Source organism: Mercenaria mercenaria, chromosome 1 (assembly GCF_021730395.1).
Source record: "Mercenaria mercenaria strain notata chromosome 1, MADL_Memer_1, whole genome shotgun sequence".
Lineage (NCBI taxonomy): Eukaryota > Metazoa > Mollusca > Bivalvia > Venerida > Veneridae > Mercenaria > Mercenaria mercenaria.
The window spans coordinates 33,891,678-33,908,956 of NC_069361.1; the positions used below are offsets into that span (position 1 = coordinate 33,891,678).

The 17,279-nt window shown below is 38.0% G+C and overlaps 1 protein-coding gene across 2 annotated transcripts in view; it reads right to left on the reverse strand.

Annotated features, from left to right (window-relative positions):
• LOC123542144 (uncharacterized) overlaps window positions 1–16,230 on the reverse strand; it is a 69,990-nt gene extending 53,760 nt beyond the window's left edge. For both annotated transcript variants that reach the window (XM_053543951.1, XM_053543944.1), the window contains exons 1-2: window positions 15,930–16,230; window positions 5,217–5,396 (exon numbers count right to left, since the gene is read on the reverse strand). In XM_053543951.1, coding sequence (XP_053399926.1) covers window positions 5,217–5,396; window positions 15,930–16,166 — 417 coding nt within the window. In that variant the 5' untranslated portion in view covers window positions 16,167–16,230. The remainder of the gene's footprint in view (window positions 1–5,216; window positions 5,397–15,929) is intronic.
• Window positions 16,231–17,279: the final 1,049 nt, after the last annotated feature.

Genomic DNA, 17,279 nt, shown 5'->3' on the forward strand with positions numbered 1-17,279 from the left:
CGTTTGTTCAACATTTAACATGTTGATTGATAAAAGTTTAATTCAGAGCTGTATATGATTCAGGTATTTCAATAAAGCATATTTGACCAAGAAAACTATTAGCATAAACCATATTACATACTGATTCGGATGTGAATATCATTAACTCTTTGCATGCAGGCAACCAAAACGAAAGGCCTTTGCAAACACCTTGGAACCAGACCAGACGCCGAGTAACATTCAGACAATATATATCTCTATTTTGCGAAAATTGGTCAAAATTACATTTACCAGACGACATACTAAGCTGACGACAATTTTTCCTAGCATGCAAAGGGTTAAACAGTCATAATTTACATTATAGTATCTTTAAGACAGCATATTTTTGTATCATTTATTGTAATGGCTACTGTTTCTGTTGTACATAAAAGCACATTCAGTCAATTTCAAAACAGGTTGCGTAAAGTACGCAGTTTATTCTCTATAATCAATAATCTTTGAGGCGGGTTTATTCAATATTTATTGTTTCTTTCTTAAGGCCTAAATACGCGGCACTTAGATAAAAATAAATTGTATATTCTGAATGTTTTTTTTACGAATCAACATGGGATGAAGGAATTTGATAGAGGGTCACCTAAGGATCATTTCTGTGAAATTATGTTGGAATCAGGCCAGCGGTTTCTGAGGAGAAGATTTTCAAAGTTTTTTCTTTTGGTTGCCATGGCAACCAGAGTTCTGCATGGAACCACTTCTATTGAAGGAATCTGGAAGAGGACCACCCAAGGAACATTCCTGTGAAGTTTAGTTAAAATTGTCTCAGTGGTTTAGGAGAAGTTGTTTGAAGGAAAATGTTGACGACGGACGGATGTACGACGACGGACAATCACCCTATCACAATAGCTCACGCTGAGCACTTTGTGCTCAGGTGAGCTAAAAAGGGCCACAATTCTGTCAAAAACCTTGACAGAGTTATGTACTCTTGTCTGTAGATGGAGGCTATGATGGTAAACAAGTATGGTAAGTTTCCAAGCCATACCTCTAATACTTTTGAAATAAAGTGGGGTGGTATGAAAACCTTACCCAAGATGTGACACCAATGCTGACGCCGGGGCGAGTAGGATAGCTCTCCTTTTCTTCAAAAAGTCGAGCTAAAAACGAAAAAAAACAGTCTAGAGATATTCACATTCCGGATATAACGACGCAGTTTTAATGGTTTTGCTTACTAAATGTAACAAGAAGGCCGTCGTGGCACTGGATTTGAGGAAGGATTTTATAAACATGCTACAGACCAAGTTTGATGAAAATCCACCAAGTGGTTCATGAGAAGGAGACATTTAAAGATTTTTCTATATTTAGCTCTAGCGGCCCCTCAAGTGGTCAAGTGCCCCCATTTGATTAAATTTGAGAAAGGACCTTATAAACATGCTACAGACCAAGTTTGATGAAGATCCACCATGCGGTTCACGAGAATAAGACTTTTAAAGGTTTTTCTATATTTGGCTCTAGCGGCCCCAAACAGGGGCCAAGTACCCCCATTCAAACAAAATTGAGAAAGGACCTTATAGACATGCTACAGACCAATTGATTGATTGAATGTTTATTTAGGTTTAAAACACACAATAATACAAGTTATAATTTTGAATCACATGAAAGACGGCATATTAAAATCAGTTGTGGGATTGCTGCTGATCAAAACCAAGGGTTCTAAATGCTGCCATAAAATTTAACATGTTTTAATAAAATCTGACCAGGAAAAAAAGCACAAAAGTGCGACAATAAAAAAACTCATAAGAACGAAGTATCACCTCAAATTAGATTTGAAGGGAACAGATCAGCAACTACCTCACACTTAAAAGGTGATAATTTCACACTTTAAATATAATATATTACGATTTCTAACTTATCACAGTTGTACATGCAATAATTTTCAAGTATCACAGATTTTCCAAATATGATATATCATAAAAACAATTTGCAACTGCCTTATGAAAATATATGAAATGTAATAGCTCAAATATGAAGTAACTTAAAACTAAGTTTGATGAAGATCCACCAAGTGGTTCATGAGAAGAAGACGTTTAAAGCTTTTTCTATATTTAGCTCTAGCTGCCCCCAAAAAGGACCTTATAAACATGCTACAGACCAAGTTTGATGAAGATCCACCAAGTGGTTCATGAGAAGATGTTTAAAGGTTTTTCTATATTTAGCTCCAATTTGACTTAATTTGAAGAAGGACCTTATAAACATGCTACAGACCAAGTTTGATGAAGATCCACCCAGTGGTTCTTAAGAAGATGTTTAAAGGTTTTTCTATATTTAGCTTTAGCGGCCCCTAAAAGGGGCCATGTGCCCCCATTTGAACATACTTCAGAAATGACCTTATAAACATGTTACAGACCAAGTTTAATGAAGATCCACCAAGTGGTTCATGAGAAGAAAACTTTTAAAGTTTTTTTTTTATATTCAACTCTAGCTGCCCCTAAAAAGGGCCAAATGCCCCCATTTGAACAAAACTGAGAAAGGACCTGATTAACATGCTACAGAACTAGTTTGATAAAGATCAACTATGTAGTTCAAGAGTAGAAGATGTTTAAAGATTTTGCTATTTTTAGCTCTAGCAGCCCCTAAAAGGAGCCAAGTGCCCTAATTTGAACAAACTTGAGAGAGGACCTTGCAAGGATGATACAGACCAAGTTTGGTGTTATTCTGACCAGTAGTTTCTGAGAAGATGTTTAAGTAAAATTGTTGACGCACGACACACGACGGACATTGAGTGGTCACAAAGGCTCATGGTCAGCTAAAAATTACCAAGGGTCCAAAATTAGGTGAGACAGACTATTGAGTATTTCTGAGTATTTTATCATTTCTGTTTAATTTGATCTTATGACCTAGTTTTTGACCACTCATGACCTACTTTCAAGATAGAGATGAACATTCTGACCAAGTTTCATGAAAACCAGAAAGAAAATGTGACATCTGGAGTGTTAACAGACTTTGTCAATGATTTGACCTAGTGACCTAGTTCTTGACCCCACATGACCCACTTTCGAACTTGACCTAGATTTGAGATGAACATTCTGACTGAATTTCATAATGATCAGGAAGAAATGGGACCTTGAATGTTAACAAAGCTTTCCTTTTATTTCACATAGTGACCTAGTATTTTACCCCAGATGACCCATTATCGAACTCGTCCATGATTTTATTGAGTATATTGGCCTTAGGTCAAAATTGTGACCTCTAGAGTGTAAACAGTCTATAAGTTGACGACGGACATTGACCCATCCTAATAGCTCAACATTTTAAGCACTTGGTGCTCAGGTGAGCTAAAACAAGAGCTGTCCGTAAGACAGCCAAGCTCGACTATTCGAAATATTGTCACAGAAGCAGGAAATTATTACCCAAAATGTGAAATATCAAAAGAGTTTTAAGTTAGAAAGGGGACATAATTTGACCAAAATACATATCAGAGTTATGGGACTTGATGTTATCAACTAGTTTTATAACCCCGAAGAAACATGTTAAGTTTCAATTCAATATCTGCATTAGTTTTGGGGATAGTAACTTGCATGTAAAACTTTAACCAGAATTATCTAAGTCCAAAAGGGGGAATAATTTGCTCAAAATACATGTTAAGAGTTATGGAACTTGACCCAGTGAGGTTGGTAATTGACCTTGAAAAAGAATAAATAAGTTTCAAAGCTATATGCCTTTTGGTAATAGCTGTATGTACTTGCACACAAAACTTTAACCAGGATTTTCTAAGTCCAAAAGGGGGCATAATTTGCCCAAAATACATGTCAGAGTTATGGGACTTGGTGCTATCAACTAGTTTTATAACCCCGAAGACACGTGTGAAGTTTCAATTTAATATCTGTAGTAGTTTTGGAGATAGTTACTTGCATGTAAAACTTTAACCAGGATTTTCTAAGTCCAAAAGGGGGCATAATTTGCCCAAAATACATGTCAGAGTTATGGGACTTGACCCAGTGAGGTAGGTAAATGATCTAGAAAAAGAAAAAATAAGTTTTAAATCTATATGCCTTTTAGTAATAGCTGTATGTACTTGCACGCAAAACTTTAACCACAATTTTCTAAGTCCAAAAGGGGGCATAATTTGCCCAAAATGAAGGTCAGAGTTATGGGACTTGGTGCTATCAACTAGTTTTATAACCCCGAAGGCACATGTGAAGTTTCAATTCAATATCTACATTAGTTTTGGAGATAGTAACTTGCATGTAAAACTTTAATCAGAATTTTGTAAGTCCAAAAGGGGGCATAATTTGCTCAAAATACATGTTAGAGTTATGGAACTTGACCCAGTGAGGTTGGTAATTGACCTAGAAAAAGAATAAATAAGTTTCAAAGCTATATGCCTTTTGGTAATAGCTGTATGTACTTGCACACAAAACTTTAACCAGGATTTTCTAAGTCCAAAAGGGGGCATAATTTGCCCAAAATACAGGTCAGAGTTATGGGACTTGGTGCTATCAACTAGTTTTATAACCCCGAAGACACGTGTGAAGTTTCAATTTAATATCTGTAGTAGTTTTGGAGATAGTTACTTGCATGTAAAACTTTAACCAGGATTTTGTAAGTCCAAAAGGGGGCATAATTTGCCCAAAATACATGTCAGAGTTATGGGACTTGACCCAGTGAGGTAGGTAAATGATCTAGAAAAAGAAAAAATAAGTTTCAAATCTATATGCCTTTTAGTAATAGCTGTATGTACTTGCACGCAAAACTTTAACCAGAATTTCTAAGTCCAAAAGGGGGCATAATTTGCCCAAAATGAAGGTCAGAGTTATGGGACTTGGTGCTATCAACTAGTTTTATAACCCCGAAGGCACATGTGAAGTTTCAATTCAATATCTACATTAGTTTTGGAGATAGTAACTTGCATGTAAAACTTTAATCAGAATTTTGTAAGTCCAAAAGGGGGCATAATTTGCTCAAAATACATGTTAGAGTTATGGAACTTGACCCAGTGAGGTTGGTAATTGACCTAGAAAAAGAATAAATAAGTTTCAAAGCTATATGCCTTTAAATGATAGCTGTATGTACTTGCATGCAAAAACTTAACCAAGGTGTGACACCGACGCCGACGCCAGGGTGAGTAGAATAGCTAGACTATTCTTCGAATAGTCGAGCTAAAAATGGCCATTTTTTCTGTGTAGTTTATCATTTTTGGTAACGTGGTTCTCCACCTTGAAAAAAGCAATGATGTATCAAATTACCTGGTCTTCACATTCTGGTTCCTCTTCTCCACATTTCATTAAATCTTGATTTTCAGCTGTACTGGAACCACTCTGACAATCTTCCTCTTTACTATCATGCTGTTCAGTTCTCATGCATTTTGCAGCAGGCTCAAAGCCAAAAGAACTTGAGCTCTGTTTTCTTTTTGAGGATGAACACGCCTGAAAATTTAGAATGCTAAATTTTATACAGGAGGACACTGTATTACTCACCTGAAACACCGTCTTATCACTTTCTTTAACAAGAGGGCCATCAAAGCCCTATATCGCTCACCTGAAGATGTTAATGATCTTAGGACCAAGTGCCCCCATTTGAACAAACTTGAGAAAGGACCTTATAAACATGCTACAGACCAAGTTTGATGAAGATCCACCAAGCGATTCATGAGAAAAAGACGTTTAAATGTTTTCCTTTATTTAGCTCTAGCAGTCCCAAAAGGGGTCAAGTGCTCCTATTTTAACACACTTGAGAAAGGACCTTATAAGCATGCTACAGACCAAGTTTGATGAAGATCCACCAAGTGGTTCATGAGAAGATGTTTAAATGTTATTCTATATTTAGCTCTAGCGGCCTCTAACAGGGGCAAAGTGCCCCCATTTGAACACATTGGAGAAGCGACATTATAAACATGCTACAGACCAAGTTTGAAGAAGATCCACCTAGTTGTTCTAAAGAAGAAGATGTTAAAGGTTTTTCTATATTTAGCTCCAGCGGCCCCTTAAATGGGCCAAGTGCCCCCATTTGAACAAACTTTAGAAAGGACTTTATAAACATGCTACAGACCAAGTTCGATGAAGATCCACCAAGTGTTTCATGAGAAGAAAACTTTTAGAAGGTTTTTCTATATTAAGCTCTAGCGGCCCCTAAAAGGGGCCAATTGCCCCCATTTGAACAAAATTGAGAAAGGACCTGATTAACATGCTACAGACCTAGTTTCAAATCAGCGTCCCCCGACTTATTATGATCAAGAGAAGGACTTTTAGTGATTTTCCACGCAATATTTTTGACAGGTATGCACTAAAAATTGTTTATAGCAATAATTATGTGTTGTATGTCCAATGTAAATCCATGACGGAATGTCACAGTGATATGTTTATATAAATTGAGTGCCATATTTAAGAAACATCAACGAAATTTTATTAAGAGAGAAAAACAAAATCGCATTTTACCGGTACAATATATCAAAATGCTGACAAGCCTGTGAAAAAGTTTGTTTTTAATATACCCTGTGCATTCTTCGAAGAATATGTTGAAAATGATGTATTGCAAATTTGTACTGGCAATAATTTCTAGACATTTGAGCAGTTTTTAAATGCCACTTTTACAGAAAACTATTGAATAATAGATTTTCCGGGGCGTAGGACTGTTTATGATCGAGGAACAGGACTAACTAGAAAATGCTTTTGTAAAAAAGCGCATGTCTCCCCCAATGCAAAGTCCTATAGGCAAGAAGTCAATAGGGGTCAGGAGCAAAAGTCAAAGAGACACTGATGGTTGGCTGCAATAGGGATCATCTACTTGGCATGCCCAGTCATCCCGCTAAATTTCAACACTCTTGGCCTAGTGGTTCTCAAGTCACTGTTCAGACTCCTGTGACCTTGACCTTTGATCAAGTGACCTCAAAATAAATAGGGGTCATCAACTCTGCATGTCCAATCATTTTCAACATTGTAGGTCAAGTGGTTCTCAAGTTATTTCCAAAAAATGATTTTACATGAACAGGCCACTGTGACCTTGACCTTTAATTGACTGACCCCAAAATCAATAGGGGTCATCTACTCTGCATGTTCAATCATCCTATGAAGTTTCAACATTCTGGGTCAAGTGGTTCTCAAGTTATTGATCGGAACTGGTTATCAATGTTCAGGCCCCTGTGACCTTGACCTTTAACGGAGTGACCCCAAAAACAATAGGGGTCATTCACTCTGCATGAACAATCATCCTATGAAGTTTCAACATTCTGGGTCGAGATTTTCTCAAGCTATTGATTGGAAATGGTTTTCCATGTTCAGGCCCGTGTGGCCTTGGCCTTTAACAGAGTGACCCCAAAATAGTTAGGGGTCATCTACTCTGCATGACCAATCATCCTATGAAGTTTCATCATTCTGGGTCAAGTGGTTCTCAAGTTACTGACCGGAAATGGTTTTCAATGTTTAGGCCCCTGTGACCTTGACCTTTCACAGAGTGACCCCAAAATCGTTAGGGGTCATCTACTCTGCATGACCAATCATCCTATTAAGTTTCAACATTCTGGGTCAAGTGGTTCTCTAGTTATTGATCAGAAATGGTTTTAAATGTTCAGGCCCCTGTGACCTTGACCTTTGACGGAGTGACCCCAAAATCAATAGGGGTCATCTACTCTGCATGACCAATGATCCTATGAAGTTTCAACATTCTGGGTCAAGTGGTTCTCTAGTTATTGATCGGAAATGGTTTTCCATGTTCAGGCCCCTGTGACCTTGACCTTTGATGGAGTGACCCCAAAATCAATAGGGGTCATCTACTCTTCATGACCAATCATCCTATGAAGTTTCAACATTCTGGGTCAAGTGGTTCTCTAGTTATTGATCAGAAATGGTTTTCAATGTTTAGGCCCCTGTGACCTTGACCTTTGACAGAGTGACCCCAAAAACCAATAGGGTCATCTACTCTTCATGACCAATCATCCGATAAAGTTTCAACATTCTGGGTCAAGTAGTTCTCTAGTTACTGATCGAAAATGGTTTTCAATGTTCAGGCCCCTGTGACCTTGACCTTTGACGGAGTGACCCCAAAATCAATATGGGTCATCTACTCTTCATGACCAATCATCCTATGAAGTTTGAACATTCTGGGTCAAGTGGTTCTCTAGTTATTGATCGGAAATGGTTTTCAATGTTCAGGCCCCTGTGACCTTGACCTTTGACGGAGTGACCCCAAAAACAATAGGGGTCGTCTACTCCAGCAGCCCTACAACCCTATAAAGTTTGAAGGTTCTAGGTCAAATGGTTCTCCAGTTATTGCTCGGAAATGAAGTGTGACGTACGGACGGACGGACGGACAGGGCAAAAACAGTATGTCTCCTGGGGGACACTTAATAATGATTCCAGTCTAGATTAGACAGATGTAATAGGAAATGTAAAGTTCATAAAACTTGTAATTGGGGCGGGGGTATATAGTGTTACCCCTGTCCGTGTGTGTGTGTGTGTGCGTGCATGCGTCCGTTTGTGCGTGCCTGTATGTAGTTCAAGAGTAGAAGATGTTTAAAGATTTTGCTATTTTTAGCTCTAGCGGCCCCTAAAAGGAGCCAAGTGCCCTAATTTGAACAAACTTGAGAGAGGACCTTGCAAGGATGATACAGACAGGCCTCCTAGCAGGCCTGAACAAAAATAAAGGTTTTTATAAAGGCTCCAATCTATGGAAATAAAGGCCTTTTAGTGTAAAATATTAAAAAATAAAGAGTAAATAAAGGCTATTTTTATCGGAATTCTCGTTGAAAACACATAATATATATAGATATTTACTAAAAACATCTACATGTATGTGGTCTGGTGAACACAACAGAATTCTGAAAAACTCAAGATGAAAGATACACAAGCAGTATCCTAATAACAACACTTAAAAGGGGGGAAGAAATACAGATGTATAACCATTACTTGCTTTAAACTGGCACGGCAAGCAGTCTGAACAAAAATATAGGTTTTGTGTGAAAATTACAGGCTATTTGGCCGTTTTAAAGGTTTTTTCAGAAGATTTAAAGGTTTTAAAGGTTTGCTCTGAAATTAAAGGTTTTTAAAGGTTTTAAAGGTTTCACTAGGAGGCCTGTACAGATCAAGTTTGGTGTTATTCTGACCAGTAGTTTCTGAGAAGATGTTTAAGTAAAATTGTTGGCGCACTACACACGACGGACATTGAGCGGTCACAATAGCTTACCATGAGCCTTTGGCTCAGGTGAGCTAAAAATTACCAAGGGTCCAAAATTAGGTGAGACAGACTATAGAGTATTTCTGAGTATTTTATCATTTCTGTTTAATTTGATCTTGTGACCTAGTTTTTGACCACACATGACCCACTTTCAAGATAAAAATGAACATTCCAAACAAGTTTCATGAAAACCAGATATTGTTATGATTTTTATCATTTGTGTAAGTCCCAGTTGCTTTGCGTCAAATGTACTCACGAAAATGATACCTCGAGCGTGTCTTGCTGTTTCTAAAGGGTAATGTACGCTGACACGCAGCTTATAAATCTATACCGCTGGGTACTAATGATTTTCTTTTGTTCTAGTATTAGTAGTAATTAGTTAGTTAGTAGTTACAAATTAACAAGAGCTGTCTCCATAGGATGACATATGCCCCCGATGGCAGTTTGAATGAGTAGTTATGGCCGATGTTAGAGTTTAGGACCTTTGACATACGGAGCTGGGTCTTGCGCGCGACACGTCGTCTTACTGTGCCACACATTCATGCGTAGTTATTTTAAAAACCATGCATGAATGACAAAGATATGGACCGGACACGCCCATCAATGCACTATCATGAAAAATGACCTTTAACGTCTAAGTGTGACCTTGACCTTTGAGCTACGGACCTGGGTCATGCGCGCGACACGTCGTCTTACTGTGGTACACATTCATGCCAAGTTATTTGAAAATCCATCCATGGTTGACAAAGATATGGACCGGACATGCCCATCAATGCACTATCCTTTAATGTCTAAGTGTGACCTGAGCTACGGACCTGGGTCTTGCGCGCGACACGTCGTCTTACTGTGGTACACATTCATGCCAAGTTATTTGAAAATCCATCCATCGATGACAAAGATATGGACCGGACACGCCCATCAATGCACTATCCTTTAATGTCTAAGTGTGACCTTGACCTTTGAGCTACGGACCTGGGTCTTGCGCGCTACACGTCGTCTTACTGTGGTACACATTCATGCCAAGTTATTTGAAAATCCATCCATCGATGACAAAGATATGGACCGGACACGCCCATCAATGCACTCTCCTTTAATGTCTAAGTGTGACCTTGACCTTTGAGCTACGGACCTGGGTCTTGCGCGCGACACGTGGTCTTACTGTGGTACACATTCATGCCAAGTTATTTGAAAATCCATCCATCGATGACAAAGATATGGACCGGACACGAAAATTGCGGACAGACTGACAGACCGACAGACCGACAGACTGACAGACGGTTCAAAAACTATATGCCTCCCTTTGGGGGCATAAAAATGGACTTGTATATAAAATTAATGATTTTTTTCTTTCAGTATTAATGTATATTTCTGAACAGATGGTAGCAACAAAATAGCTTCTAAATTATATGATTTTATTGAGATATTGATTTTCTAAAACTTTGTAAATTTGAACAAATTGGTAAAATTCCTATCACCTTAAGATTCATTTATATACATGATGAGTAGCCCAACAAATTGTGCGCCAGGCCTATTTGTTATATATACGACGTAGGGGTGTCACGATATGCCAGGAGCATATTGCGATATATTGCGATACACATGCAGCGTATTGCGATACGTATCACAATATATTGCAGAATTCAGTTCTTTGCAGTTTCAGTGATTTTAATATTCACAATTTTGGGAAAGAGGCTTTTACCAATCCAGTTGGGATTTTGAGCCCAATTGGGAATTTTCGAGTTGCATATAAAGTGCTTGCAATGTTCATTTATGTCCATAAAGAAGATAAAAACTAAATATAATTACATGATAAATCAAAATCATTTGCTATATGATACAATGTCCACGTATCCGAAAAAGTGTTATCCGAAAATTGGAAAACTCGAATCCAAGATCGGCAATTTTTTTTACTGGATTTTCGGCAATAAAGTGATACTTTTAGGAAGTTTTCTTTACTTTTACGTTTATATGACATTGTTCAAAGGAGCTGCGTGAAAATTGGGAATGTTTTGCCTCAAAATTCGGAAAAATGGTCACTATTTGCCATTGGGAATGGGTCCATTTACCGGTACCATACATGCCCATCGACCTGGATTTATCTCGATTAAATTTGGAACATTATTCTATTCATTTTTAATCAATCTCACCTTTAAAATACGGAAATAGCGTGTGAAAGGAAAACAAATGTATGGTTGAGAAGAAATTGTTTAAAATATCGGAAAAACCGGTATGTGGCTTTTGAATCGCGACACATTATTGCCTCTGAGATGTATTGCAATATACCGGTATACCGGTTTATCGTGACATCACTAATACGACGGCCGCCCTTTGCGCACAACCCACTTACGATTCAAAACAATGCGGAACGTTTTTCTTCCATGTGTATATCCCGGCGACAAGAATCTCGTCGCAAACTTTGACGGCTTCAAATATGTATTTAAACTCAATATATCTAAAAAATAAATACATACCGTATTTTTCCGAATTAACGCCCCCGGGGGCATTACATTTTCCAAAGAGGGGGCGTTTATTTGAGGTAATTTTCTTTTTCTTTTTTTTTTTCTTTCCCTCAGAAATTAAGAACATCGTTTAAACTAACTAGAAAGTGTTTCTCTGTTGTTTAATCCCCCCAAAACGTAATTATTTGGCATCCAATTTAATGCAATGGATCTTTTATGCATTTAAATACGTATTTTATGTATTCCATGTTTTGACACGCTCGCTATGTTATTACGTCATGACCCAAACAGCTGTTGTACTCCGATAACCCTTTCCTTAATTAGTACATGTGGGTAGATCTAGCTAATAGCCAATACACTTGTAAATCAACAATGGTCAGGCGCGCTGCTTATTTGCCCGCATTTAAGTTAAAAGTAATTAAAGTTGCTGAAGAAAAAGGTAAACATTTTGCGGCCAATTTGTTCAAAGTTGATAGAAAACGTGTGCGAGAATGGTGCAAAAGCAAAACAACAATTGAGGGATTGGCGGCTACGCAAAAACGAGCCAAAGGAGTTGGTCGGCCAATACGGTTTGCCGATATTGAAGAGAGACTTGTACAATGTTTTTTTGAAAGGAGGGAGGCTGGAGTTAGAGTCACCGGAAGAGCGCTTAAAGTAGAAGCATTGAGGCTTCACAGGGAATTCGGATCTCAGTCTTTTAAGGCGTCAAATGGCTGGTTCACTCGTTTTAAGAAAAGACATTGCATTACATTTCGCCGTACAACTCACATTCGTCAGAAAAACGTAGAAGTCACGAACGCCTTAGTAGATAAATTTTTGAAATACGTCATTCGCATGCGACGTCTACGTGACTATTCTGATATGGACATAGGTAACATGGACGAAACGCCTGTATATTTGGAGATGCCAGGCAAAAGTACCTACGCAGTGAAGGGCGATAATGAAATATCCGTGACCTCTACTGGCCGTGAAAAGTAGAAATATACTGTTACACTCGGAGCGTATGCGGATGGAACAAAATTGGCGCCTCTAGTTCACTTACCTGGAGTTAGGCCGCTCAAACAACAGGACATTCCATCGGGCATTGTAGTGTATATGTGCGGCGCGGGGAAAAAGTCGTGGGCTACAGAACACAGTATTCTCTTTTGGCTGCAGAAGTTGTGGGGAAAAAACAACATGTGTCGCCGTATGCTTGTTTGGGATGCTTTTCGTGGTCACTTGACACCTGCTGTTAATAATTACTTGCGTGTGAATTGCAACACCGATCTTAGCGTGATACCGGGCGGCTGTACTTCAATCTTACAGCCAGCAGATGTTTCCTGGAACGTCTGACCTTTCAAGTCGAGAATGGCTGAATTATACGACACGTGGCTGTTTGAGGGAGAGGTTGAAAGGACTGCTGGGGGTAATCGCAAACCACCGCCAAAGCCACTCGTACTGAAATGGATAAAAGAGTCATGGGCTTGCATTACCCCAGACATCATCCGCAAATCATTTAAGAAATGCGGTATCACTTCAGCCCTTGATGGTTCAGATGATCATATATTCCAGCAGCAGTCTGACGGGGAGCAGGACTTGGAGGATAGCCAGCTGTTCGAGGGCTTTTCCCAAGACGATGTTGACATTGGGGAACAGGTCATCGAAAATGTTATGTCGGCGAATTCTAGTGAAGTCGTCCTGTCTGAGAGTGATACTGACAGCGAGCACTCGGACGTAACCGACTGTGACAGTCCAGGGCATTAAAGTTTTAATGTCACCAGCTGACTCGAGACATTACACAAACCATTAGGCATTATCAGTTTGATGTATAAACGTTTGTGTTAACCGTTCACAGATTTATTGTTTTGATAATTGGATACTTAGTGGTATAATTTAGTAAAAACGTTTTGGACACTTTCGGCACAGGGACTGTTTGTTTTGAAAAGTGTGTTTATTTCTTAATAAATTGGATATTTACCTTTGAATTTCTTATCTTGTGGACTTATAAAAATGAGGTAGGTGATTTTTTTCGTTCTTGTTGACTTTTTTCCCTCCAAAAAGGGTGGGGGGGGGGGGGGGGCCTTAATTAGGGGGGGGGGCCTTAATTCGGGAAAATACGGTACCTGTAAAGCTTATTTCAAATAGAAACAATATAAGTGAATATCGATCAGAAACTATAATGTTTTTTATGCATAACACTTATAAACTCTACACATGTCAATGTGTATTTGTGTAACCGTTTTGGGTATGATGGTTGTTGTTGTTGTATCGCCAAGGGTCAAGCAAGTGCTTTTATGGCCGGTAGGGCACACCGGTCAAGGCCAAATAGATATATGACCTCGCACCAGCCGATCCCGTGAGGCAGAATGACTCTATCTCCCGAGTTCAACCTGTGTTCGGTATGTGGACCTTATCCTACTGGGATTCGAACTTTGTCCGACCCTGGCAATAAGATTTGCTGTGATATATCAGGGAGGTTACTGTCCCCTAGGTTCGACTCTGGGTACATCCATTGACTCTAAAATCCAGCCAACAAAGAAAGAACCAAGCTGATAAACAGTTTATGACTTTATTCAATTTAAGAAAAACTCCAGCTATTAACGTATAAATTTATACTAATTTCACTAGTAGTGAACCTTAAGTTTTATCCGTAAAATTTGACAGATTAACCCTAATCAATCATATAGTGACCTTAATAATTCAAGAACAGAAGGCTTATCTCTTAATACACAAAATACATAATCAAACAGAATAGTCCCTTAAAGACAAGTAACAAATGTGACCCTATAATAATAACACTTAAGTAGGAAATCAGAACCTACAAAAGCAATAATAAAACACATTTAGATAAGCGATTGCACTTAAATATTATCAGCCGACCACAATTAAGAAGACCATCTATCAAAAAGTTCGGGAATCCACTGTCGGAACCTTCCCTAGTGGCACAGATCGGAATTTGGCCGTCTGTTTACCTCTTTGTACATGCAACTGAGCGTGAATACAGAAAAACCTTAATTGACTTATAAATTATAGAATAAAGTGAAAGTTTCACGAATGCAATGCGCTGGACAGAATAATGCTGCCAGAACTGTGAAACACCCTTAAATGCAGTGTGAGACCTATAACGTAGGCTCCAGAACGGAATATGGCCGTCTGGGACCGTGAATTGATACCGTATATAGGACGGGAGTTAAACCTTTCTCCTCGATTAGAGCTGAAAAAGAGATTATAAATAAGCCGAGAAACGACAATCTGAATGGTTCGGCAATTGTCTACACAAAGTTGACAGGTTGTATATAATAAAACAACTTATAAAAAGACAAGAAATTTTAAAGTGTGGAATATTTCGTTGTCCAATACATAAAAATAAATGCATTATACAGTTCTTGAGAAAAACAAGGGAGGTAATTCAAGTAGTATAGATTTAGTGTTGTTACAAGAGTTATCATACGATGAACAAAAGTCAAAACCGCTACATTTGTTTACACTGCTAAAACTCTACTTGACGATAGTCTATCAATAGCTTTTATTTTTAAACCTCACTAGCTTGAAATATTTACTGCGAAAAACCTGTTGTTTACGCAGCCAACGGAAAAGTGCTTGGTGGTTGTGAATAAAAGGCAACATAACTTTTTCGCATACAACCTCCCGGAGTGTACAAATATGCTAATTGATTATCGCCTCTACACATCCATATGTAAACGACAGTTATCGTGGTAGGTTTAATAATAGTTTTTAGTTAATATTTGTCATTTTACTAATATTTTAAGGACGATTTATGTTTTATAACAACAAATGAACATGCCAGTGTGAAAAATTTCAAGTTGCAGGGAAAAAAAGGAAATTTAAATCAGTTCATATCCCCTACAATTTTGACCCTTACTGGTTGAGACGTAAAGACAGACGTCTATGTAATAGTAGTTGGTAAAAAATCGGTCCGTCATGCAGTCGAACTATTGAGACTACATGATGAGTACAAAAATGTCTTGGATATGAGTTAAAAACCGCACCAGAGGTCACCATTTGCAGTATTTACTTAAAAATTTTCTCTGGGGACACCACCCAAACACAGGTGCCAGACACATAACCGAATATTTTACTTAATAGACCTATATATGTATATAATAGACTTATATACATATATAGGTCTATTAAGTAAAATATTCGGTTATGTGTCTGGCACCTGTGCACCCAAACTCCCACCCTCTCCGCCTTGAGTTATTCCCACTTTACCCACGCTACCGTAAGCCTTGCCAGCCTGGTATACTCGCAGAACAATTTCTGTGAAATCTACTCGTATAATTTTTTTAGTGAGTGTAAAATTTGAACCCTGAAAAGAAAACTTATACATACTGTGTCTGTGCCCATGGGTTTCAAACGCCCGGTTTCTACAGTTTTCAATAAATCCTTCAACAGTTTCCCCCTAAATTGCTTTGGAAGATTCAAGCTTCGGAAGGCTTTATCGCTGACTCTGTTTGCTCTAGAGAGATCACTAAATGACATCGGTATGGGTGCCATCCAATCAAAACTGAACAAATTGAGCTGTAGATTCAATTTATCGATGAATACTCTTATGTCGTCAGAATCCATGATTTTTCCTGGAAAACACTCTTTTCCATGCTCAAGATTCCATACGGAAGGTTATACACCACTAAAAGACCGGTACTACGTCCGTCCGTCCCGTATTCTTCCTTGTCCGGAGTATTTCTACGTACCCGCTGATGATTGTAATCTACAGCGAAACTTCACAGACTTGTTGTTACGGTCAAATGATTTTTCTCGGATTTTTGCCCTTTGACATCTAACCGGCATACCAAAAACTGTTTTCGTTTAGAGTTTTTCACAAGCCCCAAAAGGAATTTAGGGCCCCTCTTTTATAGGGAAACTTTACTAACAAGAGGACAAACTGCATAAACTTAAATTTTAAATTTTTGTTCCGGTCTGATAATGTTTTTGAGTTATTCCCTTTAATTAATCAACAATATAAACTATAGTACCCTTCTTGTTTTTTATTTTCTCAGCAAACCCCTGGGTGGGAAAATTTGGGGAAAAATTTATAGGAAGGGTTCACTATTTAAAGTGGAGATGCCCACTATTATTTTTTTCAAAGTTCCCCCTTTTAAAGATTTTTCGAATTAATTTGCCCTTTAATTTTTTCCACAATATTTACTAATTAAAAGTTCTTGTTAGGAGTATAAACCCCGCAACCGCTGGTTTGGGAAATTTTAAAAGATCTTTTTAGAAATTTTTTCCCGAACCAAAAGGAAGTTTTGTTTAGGTTTAGGTTTTTGGTGAATTTTTAAGTTAAATTTCCCTTTTATTATTTTAACCCGTAAAATACTAAGTAGGAATTAAATTTTTCAAACAAAAAACCGTTGGAAATTTTTTGAAAATTTAAAAGGAAAACTCAAACTTAAAAAGGGGAAAGTGAATAAATCTAAATAATGTCAAAAAACACCAAAAAACCTGTCTCACTTGTTCTAAAATGGTCCCAGTAAAAAAAGGTTTAATAAACACCAAATTTTCCCCTAAACTAGTTTAATAAGGGAAAATAAAGAAGGGCAATAAAACACCAGGTTTCGATACGATTGTACAAATGGCTACAGTAAATAGAGGTCAATAAAGCACCAAGTTCCTAAGACAAATTGAAATGGCCACAGTAAAGAGGTTTAATAAAAACACCAAGTTCCATAGATTATACAA